This window comes from Salmo salar, chromosome ssa04, assembly GCF_905237065.1.
Source record: "Salmo salar chromosome ssa04, Ssal_v3.1, whole genome shotgun sequence".
Classification (NCBI taxonomy): Eukaryota; Metazoa; Chordata; class Actinopteri; order Salmoniformes; family Salmonidae; genus Salmo; species Salmo salar.
In genome coordinates this window covers 28,692,115-28,718,733 of record NC_059445.1, presented here as the reverse complement: position 1 = coordinate 28,718,733, position 26,619 = coordinate 28,692,115, and the positions used below count along the sequence as shown (strand labels likewise).

At 40.2% G+C, this 26,619-nt stretch overlaps 2 protein-coding genes across 5 annotated transcripts in view; both read right to left on the bottom strand.

The window, feature by feature from the left end:
- usp53b (ubiquitin specific peptidase 53b) overlaps positions 1 to 8,872 on the bottom strand; it is a 49,579-nt gene extending 40,707 nt beyond the window's left edge. For both annotated transcript variants that reach the window (XM_014195558.2, XM_014195559.2), the window contains exons 1-4: positions 8,337 to 8,872; positions 869 to 1,059; positions 432 to 607; positions 48 to 140 (exon numbers count right to left, since the gene is read on the bottom strand). In XM_014195558.2, coding sequence (XP_014051033.2) covers positions 48 to 140; positions 432 to 607; positions 869 to 935 — 336 coding nt within the window. In that variant the 5' untranslated portion in view covers positions 936 to 1,059; positions 8,337 to 8,872. The remainder of the gene's footprint in view (positions 1 to 47; positions 141 to 431; positions 608 to 868; positions 1,060 to 8,336) is intronic.
- A 5,034-nt stretch (positions 8,873 to 13,906) lies between these two features.
- On the bottom strand, positions 13,907 to 23,317 carry myoz2b (myozenin 2b). Of its 3 annotated transcripts, none has more exons than XM_014195560.2 (6): positions 23,169 to 23,317; positions 21,759 to 21,881; positions 20,234 to 20,400; positions 16,611 to 16,713; positions 14,961 to 15,144; positions 13,907 to 14,560 (listed from the first exon to the last, which is right to left on the bottom strand). In XM_014195560.2, the coding sequence occupies exons 2-6, from the start codon at positions 21,838 to 21,840 to the stop codon at positions 14,329 to 14,331; spliced, it is 768 nt and encodes a 255-aa protein (XP_014051035.1). In that variant the 5' UTR covers positions 21,841 to 21,881; positions 23,169 to 23,317; the 3' UTR covers positions 13,907 to 14,328. The 3 variants fall into 3 exon arrangements, with proteins under 3 accessions (XP_014051035.1, XP_014051036.1, XP_014051037.1); XM_014195561.2 differs by having other exon boundaries at positions 23,127 to 23,303; XM_014195562.2 differs by lacking the exon at positions 21,759 to 21,881 and having other exon boundaries at positions 23,169 to 23,314.
- Positions 23,318 to 26,619: the final 3,302 nt, after the last annotated feature.

The window sequence follows — 26,619 nt, the reverse complement described above, 5'->3', positions numbered from 1 at the left end:
TAAACTAGGTATTGTGATGTATTGTGATGATGATATTATATACAAACCTTTAAAGCGCAGAAAATGCAGGCATCCCCTAGACAAAAATGACCAGGAAGCTGTCTCAAACTCCTCCTGAAAATGTCCAACTGCCATAGCACCTGTTCAGGTGAAATGACAGCATTGCACTGGTCATATTCAAATCATATATATATGTGTATTAATCCAACAATATCTGTAACATAAAATGTTATTACTGTATTAGTCCTACATGAAGTTCTACATGAAAAGCAGACCTAGGTCCTACATGAAAAAAACATGGATACATCTTAATTTAGTAGTAATCTTGCCACTTAGCATAGGAAATAAGCATAGGAAATATGGAAGCATAGGAAATAAGCTATGTTTAAACTATTGCATAAACCTGCATATTGACAAGGTTTAGCATTCACCTGTACGGCACTGTTGAGGAAGCAGCTATTCTGGCCTGGTTCGTTCAGCAGGCCTTTGGTGAGAGCCAGAGACAACATGCTCCCAGGCTGATAGGACTTCCCCAGACCCCCACCACCACCAACACCTCCAGGCTTTTTGAAGAGTTTGACCCATGCCAGAGAGTTAGAGCCTGCCCCTGGAGGGAGAGTAGTCACCAGTTGTTTTTTTTGTTCTACTAGCAATTGGATATACAAATGTGGCTCCTGGAACAGGAGTTTAAGACCGCTGTTATGGGATATATCCATAGAGAATACTTTAATCATACAATACATCCTGAGGGGTAAGTCCTTATGTGTCCATGCACATCTTTGAGAGGAAATAGCACTTGGCCACTGGTTATGATCATACATTGGTTTAGGAAGGATTTAGTGACTTAGTGATGGGAGCTGTTGTTTACCTTCTCCGGAGAGTGGGGGAGATTTGCCACAGCTGGACATACTGGGAAGAGGGAGCTGGCAGGCCATGGGACCAATCCATTACATCCCTGCCTCGCACTTCCAAAGAGATCCATTGAAGTCATTCCCAGGCTCATCCATAGGGAAGCTTTGGAATAGCACTATTGTACATTGAATGACAATGGGACCAAGTCTAAAGAGAGGAAGAGAGATGGGACAAATCACTGGCTTTAAAAAAAACTTTGGGCAATGACAGCACAAACAGCACAAAGCATCATTCTGTTACCAAACTTTGCATCGGCTCTGTTCTTAAAATAAATGTGCTTTTGTAAAAAAAAAACTGCAGGAATTGTTAAAAGTAGTAATCATTGGTTTTTGTTTGACATACATTTTAAAGTGAAAAATATGTTTCTCAATGTCACTCTGTTACCGTTGCATTGCCCTAATATTTAATACCAGTGGGTTACCACTTAGGTTCACATGTATCTAACTTTAATATTTTCCCTGTGTTCATTTTCAAATAGATTTTTTGAACAGATTAGGGACAGATACAAATTAACAGTTGAAACAGTTTTTCAGTAAAATGCATCATAGTTTAAGCCAATTGTCAATGCTATTTGTGATACAATTTCCTGATTTCCCATGGCCACCCCTTACTGGTGCTTGGTCCCCGCTCTGGCCCCCCATAAAAATACATCTTAGAATCGCCCCTGCTATTATGTTGCCTTACTGCCATTGTTTTATCCTATGTCTTAATACATTGTTTATGACCTTCTCAAAGTGTTATGATTTTATTTTACATACACCTAAATAGAATCTAGATGATGATAGTTATATAAGTGACTATTGATACTAGATACTAGAGACTAGTGACTAGTGACCATAGAGACTAGGCCTACAGTTGCAATGGCTTCTCTGTGTTGTGATTGACGTGAGCTGGGTGGACAATGTTTGAACTGTATAGGTTACTTGGGCACTGAATCAACAGTCAGTTCACAGGCATTAGCTGCTTTTCAAGTCACGGGTTGTCACAGCACTGAAAAATACAGTACACCCTGGCATTTCATCAAATTATTGAATCACATTAGGACTGTGTGAAAGTCTGGATACTCCCCATACCAAAACAGCACATATAGTTTGCTAACTAGGCCAATGAGGCTCCCTGCAGGGTTGGGGTCAATATGAATGGAAGTCAGTCGATTCTGGAAGTAAACTGACATTCCAATCGAATAATTGAAAAAAGGGCATCTATATACAATGACTTCTCAATAAACTGAAAAGTAGAAGATACACTACATGACCAAAAGTATGTGGACACCTGCTCGTCGAACAAATCATGGGCATCAATATGGAGTTGGTCCCCTCTTTCCTGCTATAACAGCCTCTTCTGGAAAGGCTTTCAACTAGATGTTGGAAAATTGCTGCGGGGACTTGATTCCATTCAGCCACAAGAGCATTAGTGAGGTCGGGCACTGATGTTGGGCGATTAGAGCCAGATTCATCCGTCAGACTGCCAGATGGTGAAGCGTGATTCATCACTCCAGAGAACGCGTTTCCACTGCTCCAGGGTCCAATGGCTTTACACCACTCATGTGCAATAGTGATCTTAGGCTTGTGTGCAGCTGCTTGGCCATGGAAACCCATTTCATGAAGCTCCTGACGAACAGTTCTGTGCTGATGTTGCTTCCAGAGGCAGTTTGGAACTCGGTGGTGAGAATTGCAATGGAGGACTTCAACACTCAGAGGTCCCATTCTTTGAGCTCGTGTGGCTACCACTTCGCTGCTGAGACGTTGTTGCTCCTAGATGTTTCCACTTCACAATAACAGCACTTACAGTTGACCGGGGCAGCTCTAGCAGGAAAGAAATTTGACGAACTGATTTGTTAGAAAGGTGGCATCCTATGACGGTGCCACGTTGAAAGTCACTGAGCTCTTCAGTAAGGCCATTTTTATTTATTTATTTTTATTTAACCTTAATTTAACTAGGAAGTCAGTTAAGAACAAATTCTTATTTACACTGACAGCCTACCAAAAGGCCTCCTGTGGGGACTGGGGCTGGGATTAAAAATAAAATGAATAAAATTAAAATATTGGACAAAACAGACATCACGACAAGAAGTTCTACTGCCAATGTTTGTCTATGGAGATTGCATCCCTGTCTGCTCGATTTTATACATCTGTCAGCAACGGGTGTGGATGAAGTAGCTGAATCCACTAATTTGAAGGGGTGTCCACATACTTTTGTATATATAGTGTATTATTTTATCTTTTTAATCACTGTTTTTATTTTTTATTTAAATCACTTCCTGAATTGACTGCCTTTAATTCAAATTCACCCAAACATTACAGACAGGACTGTACCTAACTATACCTTGAATCTATTTTATCGCCCCCAGAAACCTGCTCCTTTTACTCTCTGTTCCGGACGTCCTAGACGTCCAATTCTCATGGCTTTTAGCCGTACCCTTATCCTATCCCTCCTCTGTCCCTCTGGCGATGTAGAGGTGAATCCAGGCCCTGCAGTGCCTAGCTCCACTCCTATTCCCCAGGAGCTCTCTTTTGATGACTTCTGTAATCGTAAAAGCCTTGGTTTCATGCATGTTAACATTAGAAGCCTCCTCCCTAAGTTTGTTTTATTCACTGCTTTAGCACACTCTGCCAACCCAGATGTCTTAGCTGTGTCTGAATCCTGGCTTAGGAAGACCACCAATAACTCTGAAATCTCCATCCCTAACTACAAAATATTCAGACAAAATAGAACGGCCAAAGGGGGCGGTGTTGCAATCTAGTGCAGAGATAGCCTGCAGAGTTCTGTCCTATTATCCAGGTCTGCACCCAAACAATTTGAACTTCTACTTTTAAAAATCCACCTCTCTAAAAACAAGTCTCTCACCGTTGCCGCCTGCTATAGACAACCCTCTGCCCCCAGCTGTGCTCTGGATACCATATGTGAACTGATTGCTCCCCATCTATCTTCAGAGCTCGTGCTGCTAGGTGACCTAAACTGTGACATACTTAACACCCCGGCCATCCTACAATCTAAGCTTGATGCCCTCAATCTCACACAAATTATCAATGAACCTACCAGGTACAACGCCAATGCCGTAAACACGGGCACCCTCATAGATATCATCCTAACCAACTTGCCCTCTAAATACACCTCTGCTGTTTTCAACCAAGATCTCAGCGATCACTGCCTCATTGCCTGCATCCGTAATGGGTCTGCCGTCAAACGACCTCCACTCATCACTATCAAACACTCCCTGAAACACTTCAGTGAGCAGGCCTTTCTAATCGACCTGGCCCGGGTATCCTGGAAGGATATCGACCTCATCCCGTCAATAGAGGATGCCTGGTTATTTTTTTTAAATGCCTTCCTCACCATCTTAAATAAGCATGCTCCATTCAATAAATTTAGAACCAGAAACAGATATAGTTTTTGGTTCTCTCCAGACCTGACTGCCCTTGACCAACACAAAAACATCCTGTGGCGTTCTGCATTAGCAACGAATAGCCCCCGTGAAATGCTACTTTTTAGGGAAGTTAGAAACCAATATACACAGGCAGTTAGAAAAGCCAAGGCTAGCTTTTTCAAGCAGAAATTTGCTTCTTGCAACACAAACTCAAAAAAGCTCTGGGACATTGTAAAGTCCATGGAGAATAAGAACACCTCCTCCCAGCTGCCCACTACACTGAGGATAGGAAACTCTGTCACCACTGATAAATCCACTATAATTGAGAATTTCAATAAGCATTTTACTACGGCTGGCCATGCTTTCCACCTGGCCACCCCTACCCCGGTCAACAGCACTGCACCCCCCACAGCAACTCGCCCAAGCCTTCCCCATTTCTCCTTCTCCTAAATCCAGTCAGCTGATGTTCTGAAAGAGCTGCAAATTCTGGACCCCCACAAATCAGCTGGGCTAGACAATCTGGACCCTTTCTTTCTAAAATTATCTGCCGATATTGTTGCAACCCCTATTACTAGCCTTTTCAACCTCTCTTTCGTGTCGTCTGAGATTCCCAAAGATTGGAAAGCAGCTGCGGTCATCCCTCTCTTCAAAGGGGGGGACACTCTTGACCCAAACTGCTACAGACCTATATCTAGCCTACCCTGCCTTTCTTAGGTCTTCGAAAGCCAAGTTAACAAACAGATCACCGACCATTTCGAATCCCACCGTACCTTCTCCACTATGCAATCTGGTTTCAGAGCTGGTCATGGGTGCACCTCAGCCACGCTCAAGGTCCTAAACGATATCTTAACCGCCATCAATAAGAAACAGTACTGTGCATCTGTATTCATTGACCTGGCCAAGGCTTTCGACTCTGTCAATCACCAAATCCTCATCGGCAGACTCAACAGCCTTGGTTTCTCAAATGATTACCTCGACTGGTTCACCAACTACTTCTCCGACAGAGTTCAGTGTGTCAAATCTGAGGGCCTGTTGTCCGGGCCTCTGGCAGTCTCTATGGGGGTGCCACAGGGTTCAATTCGTGGGGCGACTCTCTTCTCTGTATATATCAATGATGTCGCTCTTGCTGCTGGTGAGTCTCTGATCCACCTCTATGCAGACTACACCATTCTGTATACTTCTGGCCCCTCTTTGGGCACTGTGTTAACAACCCTCCAGACGAGCTTCAATGCCATACAACTCTCCTTCCATGGCCTCCAACTGCTCTTAAATGCAAGTAAAACTAAATGCATGCTCTTCAACCGATCGCTGCCTGCACCTGCCTGCCCATCCAGCATCACTATTCTGGACGGTTTTGACTTAATATGTGGACAACTATAAATACCTAGGTGTCTGGTTAGACTGTAAACTCTCCTTCCAGACTCACATAAAACATCTCCAATCCAAAGCTAAATCTAGAATTTGCTTCCTATTTCGCAACAAAGCATCCTTCACTCATGCTGCCAAACATACCCTTGTAAAACTGACCATCCTACCGATCCTCGACTTTGGCGATGTCATTTACAAAATAGCCTCCAACACTCTACTCAACAAATTGGATGCAGTCTATCACAGTGCCATCCGTTTTGTCACCAAAGCCCCATATACTGCCCACCACTGCGACCTGGACGCTCTCGTTGGCTGGCCCTCGCTTCATACACGTCGCCAAACCCACTGGCTCCAGGTCATCTACAAGACCCTGCTAGGTAAAGTGCCGCCTTATCTCTGCTCGCTGGTCACCATAGCTGCACCCACCCGTAGACACGCGTTCCAGCAGGTATATCTCACTTGTCACCCCCAAAGCCAATTCCTCCTTTGGCCGCCTCTCCTTCCAGTTCTCTGCTGCCAATGACTGGAACGAACTACACACATCTCTGAAACTGGAAACACTTATCTCCCTCACAAGCTTTAAGCACCAGATGTCAGAGCAGCTCACAGATCACTGCACCTGTACATAGCCCATCTATAAATAGCCCAAACAACTACCTCTTCCCCTATTGCATTTATTTATTTTGCTCCTTTGCACCCCAGTATTTCTACTTTGCACACTCATCTACTGTTAAATCTACCATTCCAGTGTTTTAATTGCTATATTGCATTTACTTCGCCACCATGGCCTATGTATTGCCTTTACCTCCCTTATCTCACCTCATTTGCTCACATTGTATATAGACTTATTTTTCTACTGTATTATTGACTGTATGTTTGTTTTACTCCATGTGTAACTCTGTGTTGTTATATGTGTCGAACTGCTTTGCTTTATCTTGGCCAGGTCGCAGTTTTAAATGAGAACTTGTTCTCAACTTGCCTACCTCGTTAAATAAAGGTGAAATAAATAAAATAAAAAAATAAAAAAATAAAAGGACAGATTGTTGATCTTGTTGCTGAGCTGTGTGTGATGCTGCCGAGTCATTATGTTTTCCAGGAATCCACAGAATTAATTCCATATGAAGTAGGATTAGGCCTCGGCCAAGTAATAGGCCTAATAGCCTACAGGTAGGTAACCCAGAAGCACATTACAAAACCTTAGGTTGCTCTTATAGGAGTGTAATAACACTGTAATTGCACTTTATTCTACATTGAACTCCATCTCCATTACTAAAATAATATGTTACTACAATGTTGTTATTGGAGTAATTACAGTGTTAATACACAGGTATAAGAGCAAAAATAATGGAAGTGTTACCGGTAAAGCTATTCTCATCCTCTTCTCTAAGAGTTGGCTATGGACTAGCACTTTAGTGTTTCTAATCCATAAAGATACATAAAGATATAACACATAATATTTTATATTCTATAATATTTTCTGGGTCCAACCAGCCACATTTTTCTTGAAAGATGGTTATCCTCCTCCTGTCTGACAATGTAGTCAGATATCAGATGTGCCATGGAAACAATGAGCAGGAAGAATTATACCTCCCATTAATACTGTATCTGTGTCCCAAATGGCACCCTATTCCCTTTGAAGTTCTCTACTTTTGACCAGGACCCATACGGAAATATATGGGGAATAGGGTGCCATTTGGGATGCAGACAATAGCTCCTACTTATGTATTAAACAAGAAGCCCTGTATTAAGACAAGTAAATCCCAACCCAAAGTGCTCTACAAACCTACTTCAGGGATCATACAAGAGCTAGAGGCAATAGCGCCAGCATTCCATCTGATATTGTTTCATAACTACCTAGATGTAGGAGCTAGAGGATGTTTGCTTCTGGACAGGGCTGCAGCTTGGTTTGAAAAAGCTATAGCCCTGTCCAGAAACACCTGTTAGGCACTAATGCAGATTTGAAAGGTTTGGATAAGAATAAGCAACATGACAGAACATCCCACCTATCGATACATTACTTTAGGTATGCATGAAATTAGATGTGTTTTTTTGTTGAACTATCCTTTCACATTCTGTTTGCCATCACTGACTTAAGCATAATATCTAACTGCATCTGTAGTTGACCCATGTTTGTCCTTATTTTTGCTATTTGCAAATAATACGTTTTTGCTTGTAAGAATCAAATATTTGCAAGATGTTTACTGGATACACTCGATACACTGCCTTCAATTCGAATTGAGCCCAACCCTGGTGTCCAGGCTAGTTATCCAGCCCATGTTGTGACCAAGAAGTGGTACAGTATACATATGAAGCAAATAGAATAGACATGAACAAATATTATTCAATTTGTTTATCTGCACATGTGGTGTATTCTTCAAGTAGAAAAAGGATGCTTATCAAAGCCCTATAATTATAACTTAAACCTTCATATGATTTAATTTAGCCTAAAATTCTCCATCCTTGCATGCACTGTATTCATCGAAATAGCGAGGGGTTTACACGAACATGAGGGACTTTTGTACCATGCATAGGGCTACTTCAGATGCCTTTGCATATCGTGCAATTTACACCTGTTAGGACGCATGCGTGTTATGGGGGAACCGCTTTATTTACCGCAACTCGCATCACTGCATCACAGAAAAACATACCCGTTCGATACAAAATGTCATAACACACATGCAATACTCACCGTATCGCGTCGATAATATTTGGCCGATATAATAGATCTCCCAAAGCAGCTTAGTTGTCAACATTAGAGTCCCACAAGTTTTGTCCCGTAAAAATCCTATAAACAAAAATGACTGCAATAGACTACACAGACACGCTCGTGGATAATGTCATGCAGTACTGGTGGATGGAATCTGTGGGCAAATGCAGTATTAAGGCCTGCATAGCTACAATAAATTGCTACGCTAGTGCAGTGATTCAATGCCAACCCGCATTTTAACCGTCATACCAGAATACTTTTAAGCTCTAGTCTTATTCTAGCCAGACAATTTTCTTGCTGTTTTTACGTTTTCGGTTCAATAGCGGAATTAATTTCGGGAAATAAATCCAGCAGCGGTCTATGCCTGAATGTCATCCGCTGATTAGTGATGTTTTGAGAGTTGCGAGGTCAAAATCCGCCCCTAGTGTACAGTAAGTAGCCTAATGCAATTCCCAAAGAGATATTTCGGCCGCATGGGCACTTTATGGCAAATCGCTTGTCTCGCAGAGCAGACAAGCATTCGGCGTTTGGTTTGTCCCATTTGAGGTGAGACTAGAAATCACATGACTCAAAAAACTGTTTCACAATAAGGCTGACTGCAGCATGTAACATGGCAATAGTCTGGGTTTACTATACTAAGCTATGCTTTGACGTTTGCAATTATAAAATGCAATTATCTAAAGACCATGTTCCTTGAGATAAAACATATTCATGGTGGAAATATAGATGGGTCATTCTGCAAGGAAAGAAAAGTCCATGTCAATAGCTAGGTATCCATCCAATTGGAGACAGATTTTCATGCAAATATTCTAAAACACACAAAGAAAATATGCACATTTTCCACCAAATTGACTTGTTGATTAAAGTCAGTGCGTGATGACATAATGCACACAAAATTGACTTTTTTGCTTAAGTTTTCATGTACCGAATAAAAATAAAAAGTTCAATGTCTTTCCATCACATTTTCAACTCTACCAATAGTTTTGTCACAAAAACTGTTGCGTTAAATAGCAAATGTGCCTACTCTGGGCTTGGCACCTGCGCTATAACCAACAGTTTACAAATAGAGTGCAGGTAGGCTGTGCTGGTTGGCTAGTCTACATGATCAGATTATTATGGATAATAGCGAGAATATTTTGATTTGTCAAATGGCAGTCAAGCATCGATCATCATGTCACTGGAATAAGACCCTCAATATTTATTGGAAATGCAGCATCAAGCTCATCACTGTGCACTTTCACCACCCTGTGAAGTTCATCATAACTTATTTCATCTGTAGTTAATAAACTGCATGGTTTTCCAAGTGGTAGTGGGAGGACCACACACCATATCATCATGACTCCATATTTACTTTCATATATGATGGTAATTATATCAATATTTATCCATAAAGGCGTTTCCACCACCATTTCCCGCATAATTAATTTTACCTACACAAAAAGATCCCATGTCTAATGTTGGCATTTATAAAATTACAACAGTACTTCCTGTTTCTGTCAAAGCTGTCATGATTTTTTTTATATAAGTTATGACTTTACTTGGATGACTGTGGATGAAAACGTGGTTAGTAGCTAGGTTTTCATCCAATTGGCAACAGAATTTCATGCTAATATTCTAAAATCCGTTTGAAGAAACTATGCACATTTTCCCACCAGTGGTGTGTTTCCACCAAACTGACTTGTTGAGGATAAAAATCAGTGCGTGATGACGTAGTGCACACAAAATTTACTATTTAGCATTTTCAACTACCGATTGTCACAAAAACTGTTGCTTTATGTGCCTACTCTGCGAGTCTATATATTTTACCAAAACTTCTTGTTTCCATCACAGCTGTCTTGAATTTTTATATAGTATGAATTTACTCACATAAAAACTGTGGATGGAAACGTGGTTAATGAAAATAAAATGGATTTCCCATTTATAAAGAAAAAAATATACTCTTATTTTTTGTTGTTGCTTTAGTTTAGAAGTTAGGAGAGAAAAGGAGGGGAACTACAGGTTAGAAACGGGCATATTTGGGATTCAATCCCCGTCATTGAGGGTCATGTGTAATCCGGAAGTGGCTGTGTTGACCAGTCAATAGAGTAGACCAACCTCCAGCACTCCTAAACAATACAATTAGATTAATAATTTTTTATGTTTTTTATAAAATGGCATATGCAGCCCCATGGCCTCTATTTCAGTCCGCTATCCACAACTCAGAAAGCACCGTTGAATTTGTTGTGACTAGTAGGCCTATACTATTTTCCCACAAAAATGCATGCAGGGTGGTAGGGGACCACCCATCGGGAACATGTCTTCAATCCCATGAGATCTTGAAACTTGCAGATGTAAAGGCAGAAGCATTGTCTGACTCTGACACAATTACATTTAACAGTCTCTCAATTTAAAATCAATGTTTTAAATGTTTAAAATGATTTATTGCCCAAATGTTGTAACTCTCTTTCTGTGCATTTTTCCTCACTTTTAAGATTCTTGTTCAGCCTTGGGAGACAAGAGAGAAGAGCTCTTGTCCAACTTTTGATCATTTCAAATGATGATTTGTGTCACGTTCGTCGTATGGAGTGGACCAAAACGCAGCGGGAATGTGTATGCTCATCTTCTTATTTATTAAAGAAACGAAACAAAACACTTGACCAAAAACAACAACAAAAACAGTCCCGTAAGGAAAAATGACTATACAGAGAAACAACTACCCACAAATCCCAATGAACAAACACCCCTATTAAATAGGACCTTCAATTAGAGGCAACGAGGAACAGCTGCCTCCAATTGAAGGTCAACCCAATAAACTAAGCATAGAAATAGAATAAATAGACACAGACATAGAAATAGACTAACATAGAACATTGCCCCCCAAAAAACGAAACACACTAAATAAACACCCCCTGCCACGCCCGACCAAACTATAATAACAAACAACCCCTTTTACTGGTCAGGACGTGACAATTTGTATTTTGAAAGAATTTCTTATTAAATGAGATCTACAGCAGCTGTAATGATATCATATCATCATGAAATACAATGGATGCTCAGTCTTTTTCTGTGTATAGCTAAGCAAATGAATGGAAACCAATGGGATGGTAATATTAGCAATATGCTAACATGAACTACGGAAACAGGTGATTCAATGGACTCCTTTTGAGAAAAAAAACCTGAAGGAATTGCTACATAACCACATTTCCATCCACAGTTTGTAGGCAAGTAAAGTCATATCGCATAAAAACAGCTGTGATGGAAACAGGAAGTCTTGGTGTAATTTTATAAATGCTGACAGGTAATCTGTTTGTTCGACATGGTGGGATCTTTTTGTGTCGGTAAAATGTATTATGTAGAAAATGGTGGTGGAAAGACATTTTTGTGCAAATATTGATATAGAAATACATTTTGAGTCACACAATCGCATGGCGTGTGGTCCTCACACTACGAATAGGGAAACCACACAGTTTATTAGGCTAAAGATGAAATAAGTTATGATGAACTTCACAGGGTGGTGAAAGTGCACAGTGATGAGCTTGATGCTGCTTTCCAATAAATATTGAGGGTCTTCTTCCAGTGACATGATGATCGATGCTTGACTGCCATTTGACAAATCAAAATATTCTCGCTATTATCCATAATAAACTGATCATGTAGACTAGCCAACCAGCACAGCCTACCCACACTGTATATGCGAGCTGTTGGGTAGAGCGCAGGCGCCAAGACCAGAGTATGCACATTTGCTTTTTAACGCAACAGTTTTTGTGACAAAACTATTGGTAGAGTTGAAAATGTGATGGAAACACATTGAACTTTAGATTTTTATTCGGTACATGAAAACTTAAGCAAAAAAGCTAATTCTGTGTAGTGGTCTGGGTGTAGCTGGTGCAGAGAAGTCAGGCGCAGGACAGCAGAGATGAGTAACTGTCACGGTTGTCGTTGGTTAAGGAGGACCAAAATGCCGCAGGTATGTGTATGCTCATCTTGACTTTTAATCAATTCCAAAATGAACACCAAAATAACAAAAAGAGACCGAACGATCAACAAACAGTCTTGCAAGGCACAAGGCTAAACACAGAACAATCTCCCACAAACACACAGACAAACACACCCAACTAATATAGGACTTCCAATCAAAGGCAACACCACACAGCTGCCTTCAATTGGAAGTCCACCCCAATTAACTCAACATAGAAACAGACTACCTAGACTAAACATAGAATACATGAATCTCAAACAGTGCCCAAAAAACCCCAGAATACTAAATCAAATGCCCTTACTACAAAAACACCACCCTGACCCACATAAAACAAATACCCTCTGCCACATCCTGACCAAACTACAATAACAATTAACCCTTATACTGGCCAGGATGTGACAGTAACACAATGAACTTTACTCAAATATTCCAATAACATGTCATAATACCGAGCCCACAATAACGGACCGAACATACATAAAACACGCACAAAAACCATGGGGAAACAGAGGGTTAAATAATGAACATGTAATTGGGGAATTGAAATGTGGAAAATGAAAAGTGGATCAGTGATGGCTAGAAGGCCGGTGACGTCGACTGCTGAACGCCGCTCGAACAAGGAGAGGGACCGACTTCGGCGGAAGTCGTGACATTCTGTGTGCACAACCTCATCACACTGATTTTTATCTGCAACAAGTCCGTTTGATGGAAACATACTGTACCACTGGTGGGAAAATGAACATATATTCTGTGTATTCTAGAATATTCGCATGAAAATCTGTCCCCAATTGGATAGAAACCTTGCTACTGTCAGGAAACTATTATTGTTATAATTTTAAAACAGCATACTTGTTTAAAATGAATGTACTTTTTTTTTTACACACAGGCCTACAGTGCTATATTCAGACTGCTCAGACTACAGAGAATTGTTTCACAGTCCTGTCTGCCGGGCTGGTCCTTTAGCAGCCTGATGGTTCGATCCATATTTTCTGCTGTAATTAGTTTGCCAGCCATTGTGGCTAATGAGCAGGTCACATAATGACCTTCTGCAGTTAACGCTAACAACATTGCTATGGATTAAGCTATAGGCTAATTTAACCCAATTGTTTAACATAATGACTTACAATAATGACATTGGTTCTGGGTATTTTGCTCTCCTTTGAATTTGTGATTTTGGTAGTAAAAAAAGTGAAATGATTGCTGGAAGTTCTTTTGAGGTGGTGTACATCTGCTGCAAAGCTATTTTTACCGTCTTTAAATGTGGTCTGTCAATGGACCCAGCAGATAATTTACAGTGTGTGTGTGTGTGTGTGTGTGTGTGTGTGTGTGTGTGTGTGTGTGTGTGTGTGTGTGTGTGTGTGTGTGTGTGTGTGTGTGTGTAAATGGATTGGCCATCATCAACTACTGTTGTTGGTGTATGGTTGTTGGTCTGAGGTTGGTCATACAGTTCCTGGGTAGTAGGTCACTTACTTTTCTTTTCATTTGCACAATTGTGTGTTTCAAGTCTGTACATACAGTAACAGGTTCATTTGTTCCACATATCCAAACCACACATTGATTTACATAAGCCAATGAATTATACAATGTCATGACAAAGAGATAGATCTTTTTTATTTGCACATCGATAAGCCCATTCTAAAAGATTAATAGGCAACATGTCTACATAATTAAAAGACAAAGATACTTTTGGATCTGATATCCAATATAAGCCAAAAGATGCATTGAAGTTTCAATGTATTGCTCAACATTTCCATAACATTTCAGCCATGTGTGCTATTTATTTACATGTTATTCTCTAAATAGACAATGCAAAACTAACCATCAGGGCAGCACGGAAGCCCCATTTTAAACCATCAGATTGTCGTCGGTTGCACATAATCAGAAATCATGATTTAGGCTTCAGCTCCAACCCTTATGTCGCAGATCAGGCAGTATGGTTAGAGGTGCCAGCAGTGGATTTTGTCAGACTAGTGCTCTCTTGTCTTTCCAGGGTATTATGGGTCATCTAAAGGTCATCTAGAGGTCATCGGACTCAGGGATGGGCATAGGTTCCAGAGGCACGGTGGGCAGGATCAGTGGGATGCCATCGGATATCCATCCCTGGGCGACCCTGTTGAAGGTGGGCCGTTTCACCCCTGGGTCTTGGAGCTCAGAGTAGTTGTGGAGGTTTAGGTCGATCTCGGGCAGCTTGAACGTGATCCCGCTGCTCCGGGGGGCTTTGTCGAAACCACCAAATGGTGTGGCCACCCTGTAAATCAGATGTGGAGATACAAGGGTGAATGCAAAATCAAAATGAAGAGCTCTAAAGATGTGGCGGTTGCGCAGAATATAGAAAGCTGGCTCTTTATGGAGTGTTATAGTAGTGCATCCATGTAACAGTGAATCTGAACTGTTAATAGAAAACCATTTAATTCCATGGAAATGTTTGCAATATCAATGTCATTATATGTACTGATGATCCTATCTACTGAGAGTACTATCCCAGACTTGAGATTTGCATACTTAACTCAAAATCTGCCATTGAGAGAAGTGCATGACTGATGCAGTATGTTCAAGTAGCACGCAAATCTTTGGCTTAAATTTTGAGTTGTTGAATAGCAGTTGTCTGAAAACTTTCCTCAGAACACCTGTTTTCACGTTAGCCTCACCTGTTAAAGCTCTTGTAGTCAGGAGCCTCTGGTCTGGGCTCAGGGACAGGCATCCTGATATTGAGTGTCGCGGCCAGGTTGGGGTCGTTAATGATAGCCTGCTCCCAAGGGGAATGGTAGGACTTGGGTATAGCTGTAGAGTTGAACGTCTCTGCAGGGACATCCTTCAAGGGGCCTCCATATCCTGAGACACATACCAAGAAGACAGGATCATAAGACCAACAGTGCAGCGTACAGATACTCACTTATCCTATCAACACATTAGCAGATCTGTGGGGTTGGACTTAAGTGAGATGCATGATTACTGGCAATTTCTTGCTTGTCGTCCTTTCACAAGAAATATAAAGAAGTACTAGGGCATTGAGAATGTATTTTGTTGTGAGAGGTGAGTTTGAATTAATGGTTTAACCCGTAGACCAGGGTTCCCCAACTGGTGGCCCGCCAAGTTTTTTTTGTGTTGAATTTTCACTGTTGGACATAAAAGACTGTAAAAACAACAGGTAATCAGCTCCAACTGATTTTAATTTAAGAAATCTGTTCCCAAGTATTCCCAAGCATTATAGAGAAACACGGGATTGTATACAAACGTAAGCAAGGTTTGAATTATTATGTTTTAGTCTGACATTATATCTGTTTGGGCTTCATGCACTCAATTTGCAGTCTACAAATTATTTGTAATTATGTTCCGCCCGCCCGACCATCCGCTCCAGAAAAAACTGGCTCGCGGCTGAATCTAGTTGATGATCCCTGGTGTAGACTGAGCAAGGTTGCAAAGACAACAAATGAATCCCTCAGTTGTTACCACCTTTTCTTCCATGCTAATTTCATCAAGACATAACAAACATGTTTTGTACATTTTTGTTTAGAATGATCTGTTTTTATTGTTTGGAAAACAAAATAGGTGTCAACATGACTGTGGCAGTGCAGTTTTATCAATAGCCACCATCATTAAATAACAGTATTAACTAGAGCAGTGGAAAAAGTGATGTAGACTCAACAAGTCATGTAGACTCAACACAGTTTTGTCCATCATTATCATCTCAAGTCTTAAAATAGTGCACACCGTAAGTGTGCTTTCATCCTTGGTGTGAAAAGCGGGTTGGTCCAGTTGACATGGGTTGACACCATGCTTGGTCATATCAGATTCTACAAGAGTGTTCTGTTGGGATCCCCTGCTGACAATTTAACAGATAGCAAGGCACCGCAGGGAAAGGAAATGCTTCTCATGTATCCTGCTTAAAGGCCAGAGGTCTGCTGAGTCGCTATGGGGAATTAGACTTGTCCTTAGAGGTAACATGAGCATCTACATAGGGCCTTAGAAATACATTCACAACCCATTCATAAGCAGTAATTAAGCAGTTCATAAATGCTAAAGTCAACAATTGCAAGACATAGCGTACATATCAATTTGTAGTTGTTGAAAAATAACATTTACTTATGAATGAGGTATGTATGAGTTATGACTGTGGTATGAAGTCCTTATGTAGGTTCCCTTCAAGTGAAGCATTACTCTTGTATAACACTATGTAATAATGACAAAGATATTTCAATAAGGCCTTATTATCCCCTTAAACTATATTTTTCCGCCTTATAAGCATTCATACATTTAGAAAATAACAGAAGGTATGTATTGATGTGGTAGCTACATACCTGGTGCAATGCTTTCTGGGTTTCCTGGGGTGGGTGTGTAAGGAAGTGTTTTCGATCCCTCTTTGTTTTCGGCACTGTCTGCATTCTCAGCTAGAAGATCGCTCTGAAATTTTTTTGAAAGTGTTTTGTTATTAGCTAAGCTTTCCCCTTTTGCGCAGTTCTGAACCTATCTAATTTATTCATTTGGGGATTAGCTGCACCAAATTGTTAACTTTGCGTAAATGAGGCCCACTAGGTAAATGGGTAGGTCGCTCACAGGTTTTACGAGCATGTTAGCGTAGCACACTGAGCTAAAGCTTGGGCATAATGTCAAAGCAAGATCAGCTACCGCCAAAATGCCCATCAAAAGACTTGAAATAGCAACTAGTTCATGTTTGTTTTCCAATGTTGAAAATGTATGTGCAATGTTGCTCCATTTGAACAGTTGCCAAAAGTACAGTTGCCCCCCCCAGATACCCCTGTGGACTGGCATCTAACCAATGCACACATGAACATATAATGCCTTCAGAAAGTATTCATACCCCTTGACTTATTTCAAATTTTTCACAGCCTGAATTCAAAATTGATTAAATATATATATTTCTCATACATCTACACACAATACCCTATAACAACAAAGTGAAAATATGTTTGTAGACATTTTTGCATATTTATTGTAAACAAAATTCAGAAACATCTAATTTTAAGTATTCACACCTCTGTCAATACATGATGGAATCACCTTTGGCAGCAATTACAACTGTGAGTCTTTCTGGGTAAGTCTCTAAGAGCTTTGCACACCTGGATTGGTGATATTCAAGCTAATTAAAGTCAAAACGGTAACTAGGCCAATCAGGAATATTCAATGTCATCTTGGTAAGCAACTCCAGTGTATATTTGGCCTTGTGTTTTTGGTTATTGTCTCCCAGTGTCTGTTGGAAAGCAGACTGAACTAGGTCTTCCTCTAGGATTTTTCCTGTGCTCAATTCCGTTTCTTTTTATCCTAAAAAACTCCGTAGTCCATGCCTATGACAAACATACACATAACATGATGCAGTCACCACCATACTTGAAAATATGAAGAGTGGTACTCAGTGATGTGTTAGATTTGCCACCAAACATACAATAATGCTTTGTATTCAGGACATAGGTTAAACTGCAAAATAATTGACTGAGAAATGAACTTTAAGTGCCTTATTGCAAACAGAATGCATGTTTTGGAATATTTTTATTCTGTATAGGCTTCCTTCTTTTCATTATGTCATTTAGGTTAGTATTGTGGAGTAAATACAATGTTGTTGATCCATCCAGTCTCCTATCACAGCCATTAAACTCTGTAAATGTTTTAAAGTCACCATTGGCTCATGAGCAGTTTCCTTCAACTCCACAACTGAGTTAGGAATGACACCTGTATCTTTGTAGTGACTGGTGAAATTAAAAGTGAAAGTGAAATTAATAACTTTAGCATGCTAAAAGGGATAATCATATTTTGGAAAACTTCCCTGGTCTTTGTGGTTGAATCTGCTCAACTGTGGGACCTTACAGATTATTGCACACAAGAGTGAGTCCATGTGACTTATTATGTGACTTCTTAAGCAAAAAGCTAGGCTTGCCATAATGAAGGAGTTGAAATCTTATTGACTCAAGACATTTCACCTTTTCGTTTTTAATTAATTTGTAAAACATTTCGAAAAACTAAATTCCACTTTAACATTATGTGATATTGTGTGTAGGCCAGTGACCAAAAAAATCTACATTTAATCAATTTCAAATTCAGGCTATAACACAACAGAATGTGGAAAATGTAAAAGGGTGTGAATACTTTCTGAAGTAACAGACACACACACACACACACACACACACACACACACACACACACACACACACACACACACACACACACACACACACACACACACACACACACACACACACACACACACACACACAAAATCTGCAAGCAACTGATAAGCAACATAGAAACTCTTGAGCAAAGTGCTCCAGGAGCCTCTGGCGTGAGTAGGTGCAGGGAAAGGGCACCAGGCACATGTTTCTCCATATCTCCCATGTGTTCTAACAATTTTGGCGGGGTGCACACATCATTAATTTAACCATTAGACACTCAGAAACGTATTTAAAATCCAGTAATCTGGTTGCAATAAAGCACTTTTGGATCCAAGTAAACAATGAAACAATGTTACTGTAACGTAAATGAAAAGAATCGCAAATACTTTTTAAATCCCTAAGTCCAGAGATCCAATAATGTGATCCCAGGATTCAACCTTTGGACCCTCAACCCATAATGTCCAAGATACAATAATAACTGTGTGTCTGATATAATTAGGCCCGGCATTAGGGGGTGGCAGAACCGGGCATGTGTAAATAGGATTTTGGTTATAAAGTCAGTCTGAGTTTTATGAGACTGGTCGTGACTGCATTACAACGTAAATTAAGTTTGAGTTTGTTTCAACCCTGCGCACATGCCCACAGCTGACAGCACAATTAATCATCAATTGAGAGTGCAGCTGCACGTGACCCGATTGTAATGGCTGTGGTAAATGTGGGTTGACTCTGGATATCCCTTTGGATATTAGGGACTATCGGTAAATGACACAATTTACATGGGACAATATCTTAAAATTCTAATAGCTCCAAATTTAAATGACTTAAAAGTCTCAGACCAATAATAACTTGTATGAATGAATATACAAATATTGAAAGCATTTAATGAGAAAAAAGGTGTGAAACATGAAAATATTTTCTAATTTACATGTATTGCCGGTCCCTAACTACCCCCCTTAATAGGCTATCCAAAGTCAAACTAATTTTGCCACGGTTGCACACCAGCCGGCTGAAGCTAATTGGCAAAATAACTTGGCTTACTCTTCCCCCCTGCGAACACACACCGAGACACCGATATCAAACCACACCCCGAAACCAACTCACGTTTTAATTCTGTCATGGTCGTTAGCAATTCTTAATGAACCAAATCTAAAACGAGGCAAAATCAGGAAGTGCAGTCACCCTTTAATAAGATGTATTTTTTTCGATTATATATAGACACAAAAAAAATATGGGCTGCGTGTGACTGTATGTGAGAATTTAAAAAAGTTGCCTTTTTGTTATAAAAAAACATGCGCCATTGCGCTCCATTCCGTGCCTCATAGTACAATTTAATATTGTCTTTACATCTACTATTATATATGTGAAATTATTTTTGATAGGCTATGGTTTAGCTGTAGCCATACACTTGTATGTCGTAGTGGGACCAATATCTACCTTGTGTTATAAGGGCTATAATGCATGATGATTTCGTCCTAGTGCCGGTCCTGGAGTTGAGTGTAAGTCCAAAATGAAGCTGTCTTCTGAAACTCTACAAACAAGAGAGCTGTCACAGCTCTTTCTGCCCCAGCCTCACAGTGGTGGAACAAGCGTCCTGCAGCACTATCCATCTGACCCGTCTATCAAAGATGGCTGCTGTGGCATCACCCAGATGTATGATATTGGTAGTGAATGTGAGTTGTGAGGTATGTTGTAATTTGTGGTTGTATAAATCTCCATATTTGCATCCACTTATTGTTGGTCTTTGGGATAGGAGCATCTAGATTACTAAATTACACGAATGTAAATGTAAAAGTCCTTACACTCAGCTGCATGTTTGCCTCATTTTGGATACTTTCAAACGTGTATTTCTCCGATCTTCGCTGGCGCATTTTGAAAAGACGAGAGCCTCTGTTGGATTGCAGTGACAGCTCCTCCAGCATGATGTCTTTGGGAGTGCTAACCTTTATCCCCAGGTCCATGGTGTCCCCTGGGAAAAGAACCAAAACAAGTTTCAGTAGAGGCCTTTGACTGACTTTCCATTAAAGGTCGACTCAGCAATGTGATATCATCTAACACGGTTGGACAACTTCCTGTTTACAGACAGAAATAACAACAGAATTTAAATCTGTCAAAATCCGGCACTATTGGTTCTTCGCAATTTGTACCCTCCTTTGAGATATGCCCATATTAGGATGACCTAATAGTGCGGTATTGGCAGTCGGATTTTGTTATTGAGCATTGTAAACAGGAGGTCTTCCAGCTGTATAATGATTTCATAAATGGTGATGTCATGAGTGTACTGCTCTAAATGTAAAGCAACTGTAACAAAAATGTAACCTTCAAGATTCCCTCAAGACTGTATTAGTATGTCTTAGTTGCACAAAATATATAGTTTCCCTAAAGATATACAGTATATATTTTTTTCTGACACTCTCCCTAAGACATACTGTACATAGCATGCATTTCTAACCATTTATGATTACAGCGAGACCTTTATCAAAGGAGAAGTTAATTAACATTATTATTCTGATATCATCTGAAGGGATAATATCAATGACATATTGTTCCTTCAAAATGCTTTTCTGCTGACAATTAGCATGCCTAAATCAAATGAATGGAGCTTCAAACCAATCTGTATAGTAAGCATCACAATATGATAAAAGGTTGCACGTATATAATAATAATAATTGGTTGCCTCAATATACAGTATACTGCAATAGTTTAGTAATCATTTGGTTTCTCAATAATTCTACATTGTATGGTTATTAAACAAAATTGTGCGTTGAGTTCATTTAGGCATGCTCTTTGGACAATGCAACCACAGCTTAGAGAATTTCCATTGATTTGCACTCAACAGTGCTAATGCTACTTGCTATTTGTAAGTTCTAGAAAGTCTAGGTGAATTATGATTGTACTCTTCAAATCTGATTGAGACAAACGCAGTCTTGCAATTTTGTATGTATTAGTTCTTATTGAATTCAATTTTTATTATGTTATTGTTCTTTTTACTTATTGAATGCTGAACATGATGCTGCTTCAATGAGCTATACCCAGACAGAATGTACTTCAGCTGTCGCAAACCCTCACGGTCCCCTAAATGGCTACACACAGTTGTCCTACCCTGCCCTCCACAACTCCCCACATCACCCTCCCCAAAATAGCACTTTCAAAAGGACAACGACAGAAGGATTTGTCGCCATAGGTAGTAAAACATCTTCATTAGCTTATTTATGGCAACTGCTAGAGAAATGGCCCTGACATGTTCAACCCGGATCTGAATAACTGCCCTCCACCAGAATAAGTTTGATTCTCTTTGCTGTCTTTGAGCCCGGGCCCAGATCGTACCATTGGCACCGTGGACCTCTCGAGAAATAGCCGCTGCATGCATCTTCCTCTCTCCAGCTGGCATTGTACAGAATTGCGACATTGTGGCTTTGGGAAGGGTGGCACACGATTTGCCCCTGGGTACTGGAAACACATAAAGGACACAGGATGTACTTTCTGTTCTACCCCAGCAGAAAATGTTTTCCAATTATAGTATTGATATGAACTGAACATTAGAGAGCCAACATACTGTACTGCTATAAATTAAATAAGATGACTGTTAGTGAGGGTTTGTAGTAAAGTGTTATTGCTCACATGGCACGTGCAATACTGGTTGACCTATCGGATAACTACTGCATGTTGTTTAGACCACATTATGATATGCCATTAATGTCTTGTGAGTTAACGGTCATAAAATATTATGATGGGCCTCATGTCTGGTTTATGATAGCATTAGGTAAGCATTATGACATTTACTTCAAGGACAGGGTTTCTGTCAACCCCAAACCAAAACATTACATCCAACTCATATAAGTCAGATTGGCAGGTGTCATTCATTGTTTGCGCTTGAAGAGCAAAGTCAACACTTACTTTAAAATAACCTTGTAAAGAATGCTAGTTGATGCGCATTAAGGTGTCACATGGCATTCAGCATTGTGAATCATCCGTGTTGGGTGAGGGCTGAACATTGTGTCCCAGGGTAGTATGTGACACTGGAAACCCTTAACGTGATCTTGACAAAATAAATATTTCTACTTTGGCACAATGGCATTTGGAGAAGAAAATATATATTTCCGTGATAAATATAATAGCCTAGTTACCCTAAATCTAATCGCAGCAGTCCTAAAAAACTGAAGTTACGGTGCTAAAATTGAGATGTTTTTGCTTTGCAAACAAATGAAACGAAACAACAATGCCCTTTGTATTCACATCACAACTTCCACTACAGCTCTCAATGTTACCCCATCATGTTCATATCCTCTCCTATTTGAATTATGTTACAGACATGTTGTACAAAATGTTTACTCTCAATGTTATGACTAAAATGTAGATCATTTAGAGTGCTTTAAATATTTACAAAAATAAATTACGTATCGAACATGAGAATTAGAACATAGAGATGTTATTGAACACAATGTTCATAATCAGCTCTTTATAAAACATAAACATAGAAACATTATTTCAGAGTTATTACGGTATAACCTAACAATTGTACTTTGTTTGTAGCTTCTTGTTTTGTCTTCGCAAAATAATAAAGAGGTTTGTTAGTAAGGGATGTGAGATTAATACAAAGGTTATATGACTGAATATGTCAGAAAATAGCATAATCAGAGTTAGTTGTTGTGAATGGTCAAAGCACAAGACATTGACACTAGTATTTTGCCATACCTCGGAATCACAACTGCACACCTTGATGGGACTAGTCCATACCTGTGTGTGTGTGTCCTGTCTGTCTTTTAAACGACCTGTATCCTTGACTGGAAGGCAAGGAGGCTCAGGGGTCGACCTAGGTAGTTTCGATCCACCCTGATCTTCACACTCCCGGCCACTGAAGCCAAACTGTTGGGGGGTGTCTCTGTGTCTGTTGTCAATGGAATGTAGCTTACATCAATAGGCTAAATTTAGCAGGCCAAACACTCAAAACCACTCACAAAAGCAATGGGGATGTGGGGAGGCTATCAGAAAGAGGGAGAGGATGGGGCACCCGACCTATGCCACCGGGCCCACACCGAAGGAGGGCTCTCCCCTCAAGAGCACTTGTGTTTTCTGGACCCTAGGAATGTATAGGGAAGACATGACTCTGGAAGTAGTGTTGGAGGGCCGGTAGGAGGCACTCTTTCCTCTGGTCTAGGAAAAAAAATATAAAATACCTGTCAAAAGTTTGGGTTTTTCTTTATTTTTTATATTTTCTACATTGTAGAATAATAGTGAAGACATCAAAACTATGAAATAACACATATGGAATCATGTAGTAACCAGAAAAGTGTTATTCGAAGTAGCCATCCTTTGCCTTGCAAAGCTTTGCACACTCTTGGCATTCTCTCAACCAGCTTCATGAGGAATGCTGGTCCAACAGTCTTGAAGGAGTTCCCACATATATGGAGCACTTGTTGGCTGATTTTCCTTCACTCTGTGGTCCAACTCATCCAAAACCATCTCAATTGTGTTGAGTTTGGGTGATTGTGGAGGCCTAGTCATCTGATGCAGCACTCCATCACTCCTTCTTGGTCAGCCTAATGTTGGGTCATTGTCCTGTTGAAAATCAAATGTTAGTCCCACTAAGCGCAAACCAGATGGGATGGAATATCGATGCAGAATGCTATGGTAGCCATGCTGATTAAGTGTGCCTGGAATTATAAATAAATCACAGACAGTGTCACCAGCAAAGCACCCCCACACCATCACACCTCCACCATGCTTCACGGTGTGAACCATACATGCAGAGATCATCCATTCACCTACTCTGCATCTCACAAAGACACAGTGGTTGGAACCAAAAATCTGAAACTTGGACACCAGAACAAAGGACACATTTCCCCCGGTCTAATGTCCATTGCTCGTGTTTCTTGGCCCAAGCAAGTCTCTTCTTCTTATTGGTGTCCTTTAGTAGTGGTTTCTTTGCAGCAATTCGACCACGAAGACCTGATTCACACAGTCTCCTCTGAACAGTTGATGTTGAGATGTGTCTCTTACTTGAACTCTGTGAAGCATTCATTTGGGCTGCAATCTGAGGTGCAGTTAACTATGATGGTTTTCGCGACTACACTTGAAGAAACTTTAAAAGTTCTTGGCATGTTCTGGATTGACTGACCTGACTGGACTGTCATTTCTGTCATTTCTCTTTGCTTATTTGAGCTGTTCTTGCCATAAAATGGACTTGGTCTTTTACCAAATAGGGCTATCTTCTGTATACCCACCCTTACCTTGTCACAACACAACTGATTGGCTCAAACGCATTAAGAAGGAAATAAATTAACTTTTAACGAGGTACACCTATTAATTGAAATGCATTCCAGGTGACTACCTCATGAAGCTGGTCGAGAGAATGCCAAGAGAGTGTGCAAAGCTGTCATCAAGGCAAAGGGTGGCTACTTTAACATATAAAATATATTTTGATTTGTTTAACACTTTTTTGGTTACTACATGATTCCATATGATTTATTTCATAGTTTTGATGTCTTCACTATTATTCTACAATGTAGAAAATAGTAATAAATAAATAAAAACCCTTGAATGAGTAGGTGTGTCCAAACGTTTGACTGGTACTCTTCTATTTTTATGGGTTTTTTTGCCGGTGTTGCATGTTGTTTTGACATTAATATATGTCACATATCAGTTTGCAAACAATGTAAAAAAAAATGTATTGAGTTAATAAAGCCATAAACAAACGTTCTCTTTTTTGCTTTCTTGAGTAAGGCAGCTCCAAAATGCAGGTGTTTCAGCCTAGCTAAGTGCTTTCTGTGGTGGTGGGGCAACAAGCGGAAAATACGGAGCGTAGTGGTTGGTAATGTTCTCTAGTTGTGCCATGATTTGCTCAGTGTTCTGTCACTCGGGGACACTATGTCGCTGCAAAATCTACGGAGAGAGCTCGGAAACAAGCCCCTTGGGTGCTGCCATATAGTTACATTAGAAATGCCCATCCAAGAAGGCTCAAGGTCATTGGCCACATATAAAATGGCGTTGGCCACATTATATCTACCGTAGCTTTGATTGGGCTGATCATGTCAACATCATACTTTCAAAATCTTAGCTAGCAAGCTAGAGAAGCAGTCATCATCATGATCATCATGAATCAATCATGATCATCATGAATCACATCGACAATCTACTGGCAAATCCATTTCAATCCTTGTCATATGAAGACAAATTATAGATCAAATGTATCGGTGCTCATCAGCCATTGGACATAAACATTACACAACAAGTTGGAAATCGCAAATTCAACAATGATTGGTTTGGAAGGAATCAGTGGCTAACTGCAAGCGTGGCAAAGCAATCACTAGCCTGCTATTCATTGAAATGTGTGCGTGGTCCAAGTCTGTGTTTAAGGGTCTCTTTTCCAATCTTAAAAGGATAAATATTCAACACCATGGGCCAGAAAAGGTTGAATACATTGGCCATGCTGTCAATCCAGCATGACTTCTGCCGCATTCGAAACAACTGGAAAGTCAGACCTGGGAAATCTCAGACTTCAGTGAGTTCAAGACAACTGGAAACTGGAAGAAAAAAAGAGCTCCGACTGGGAAAATACGTTTTGAACTGTCATCCAACTCGGAATTCCAAGTTGGGAATTTGGGCCTCTTTCTAAAGCTCCGACCTGAAGATCACTGACATCATGATTCAACCTTATTTTTTTCGGAGTTTCCGGTTGTCTTGAAAGCAACATAAATCCAGAGAATGCCAAAATTTGCCAACAAGGACCGCCGCGCCACCTCCCTGTTCAAGAGATCACAGCACAACAAGGTGAGTCCAAAAATGTATTGTATGCTGCTGCATAAATGGTGTAATGTGCCAGGGAGATATGTATACTGTAGCTAAGAAAGTAATACTATGTGTATGTTGTGTAGTAAGCTGTTAGTAGCCCATGTGCCTCATCCTAATTATTTAGTCCCTTTCCCCCTCATAACTTAGCCTACGGTTCTGACTTGATGGTGAACATGTAGCCTATACCTTTTTAGAGAAATGTAATCATTGAATATTGTAAGAGTTTTCATTGTCTGCTTGTACGCCCCCTTCATGTATCCTACGGTTCTGACTTGGTGTACAGGGAGAATACTGTAAGAACGGCCCATGTTCTGAAATTCTGTCGCTGTACATTTCAAAAGTGCTAAACAACTAGTTTATTGACTAAGTCCATCTTAGCTCGCTCATTGTCTTAATC

Bases quoted from the DNA above. Each gene is read 5' to 3' on its own strand.
- myoz2b (XM_014195560.2), bottom strand. From the start codon at position 21,840: ATGTCGCAATTCTGTACAATGCCAGCTGGAGAGAGGAAGATGCATGCA. The intron at 16,714-20,233 runs GTAAGGACTTTT...AAAAAATTTCAG, and splicing joins AGGCAAACATGCAGCTGAGT to AGCGATCTTCTAGCTGAGAA. The intron at 14,561-14,960 runs GTGAGGCTAACG...TCTGATTTACAG, and splicing joins GACTACAAGAGCTTTAACAG to GGTGGCCACACCATTTGGTG.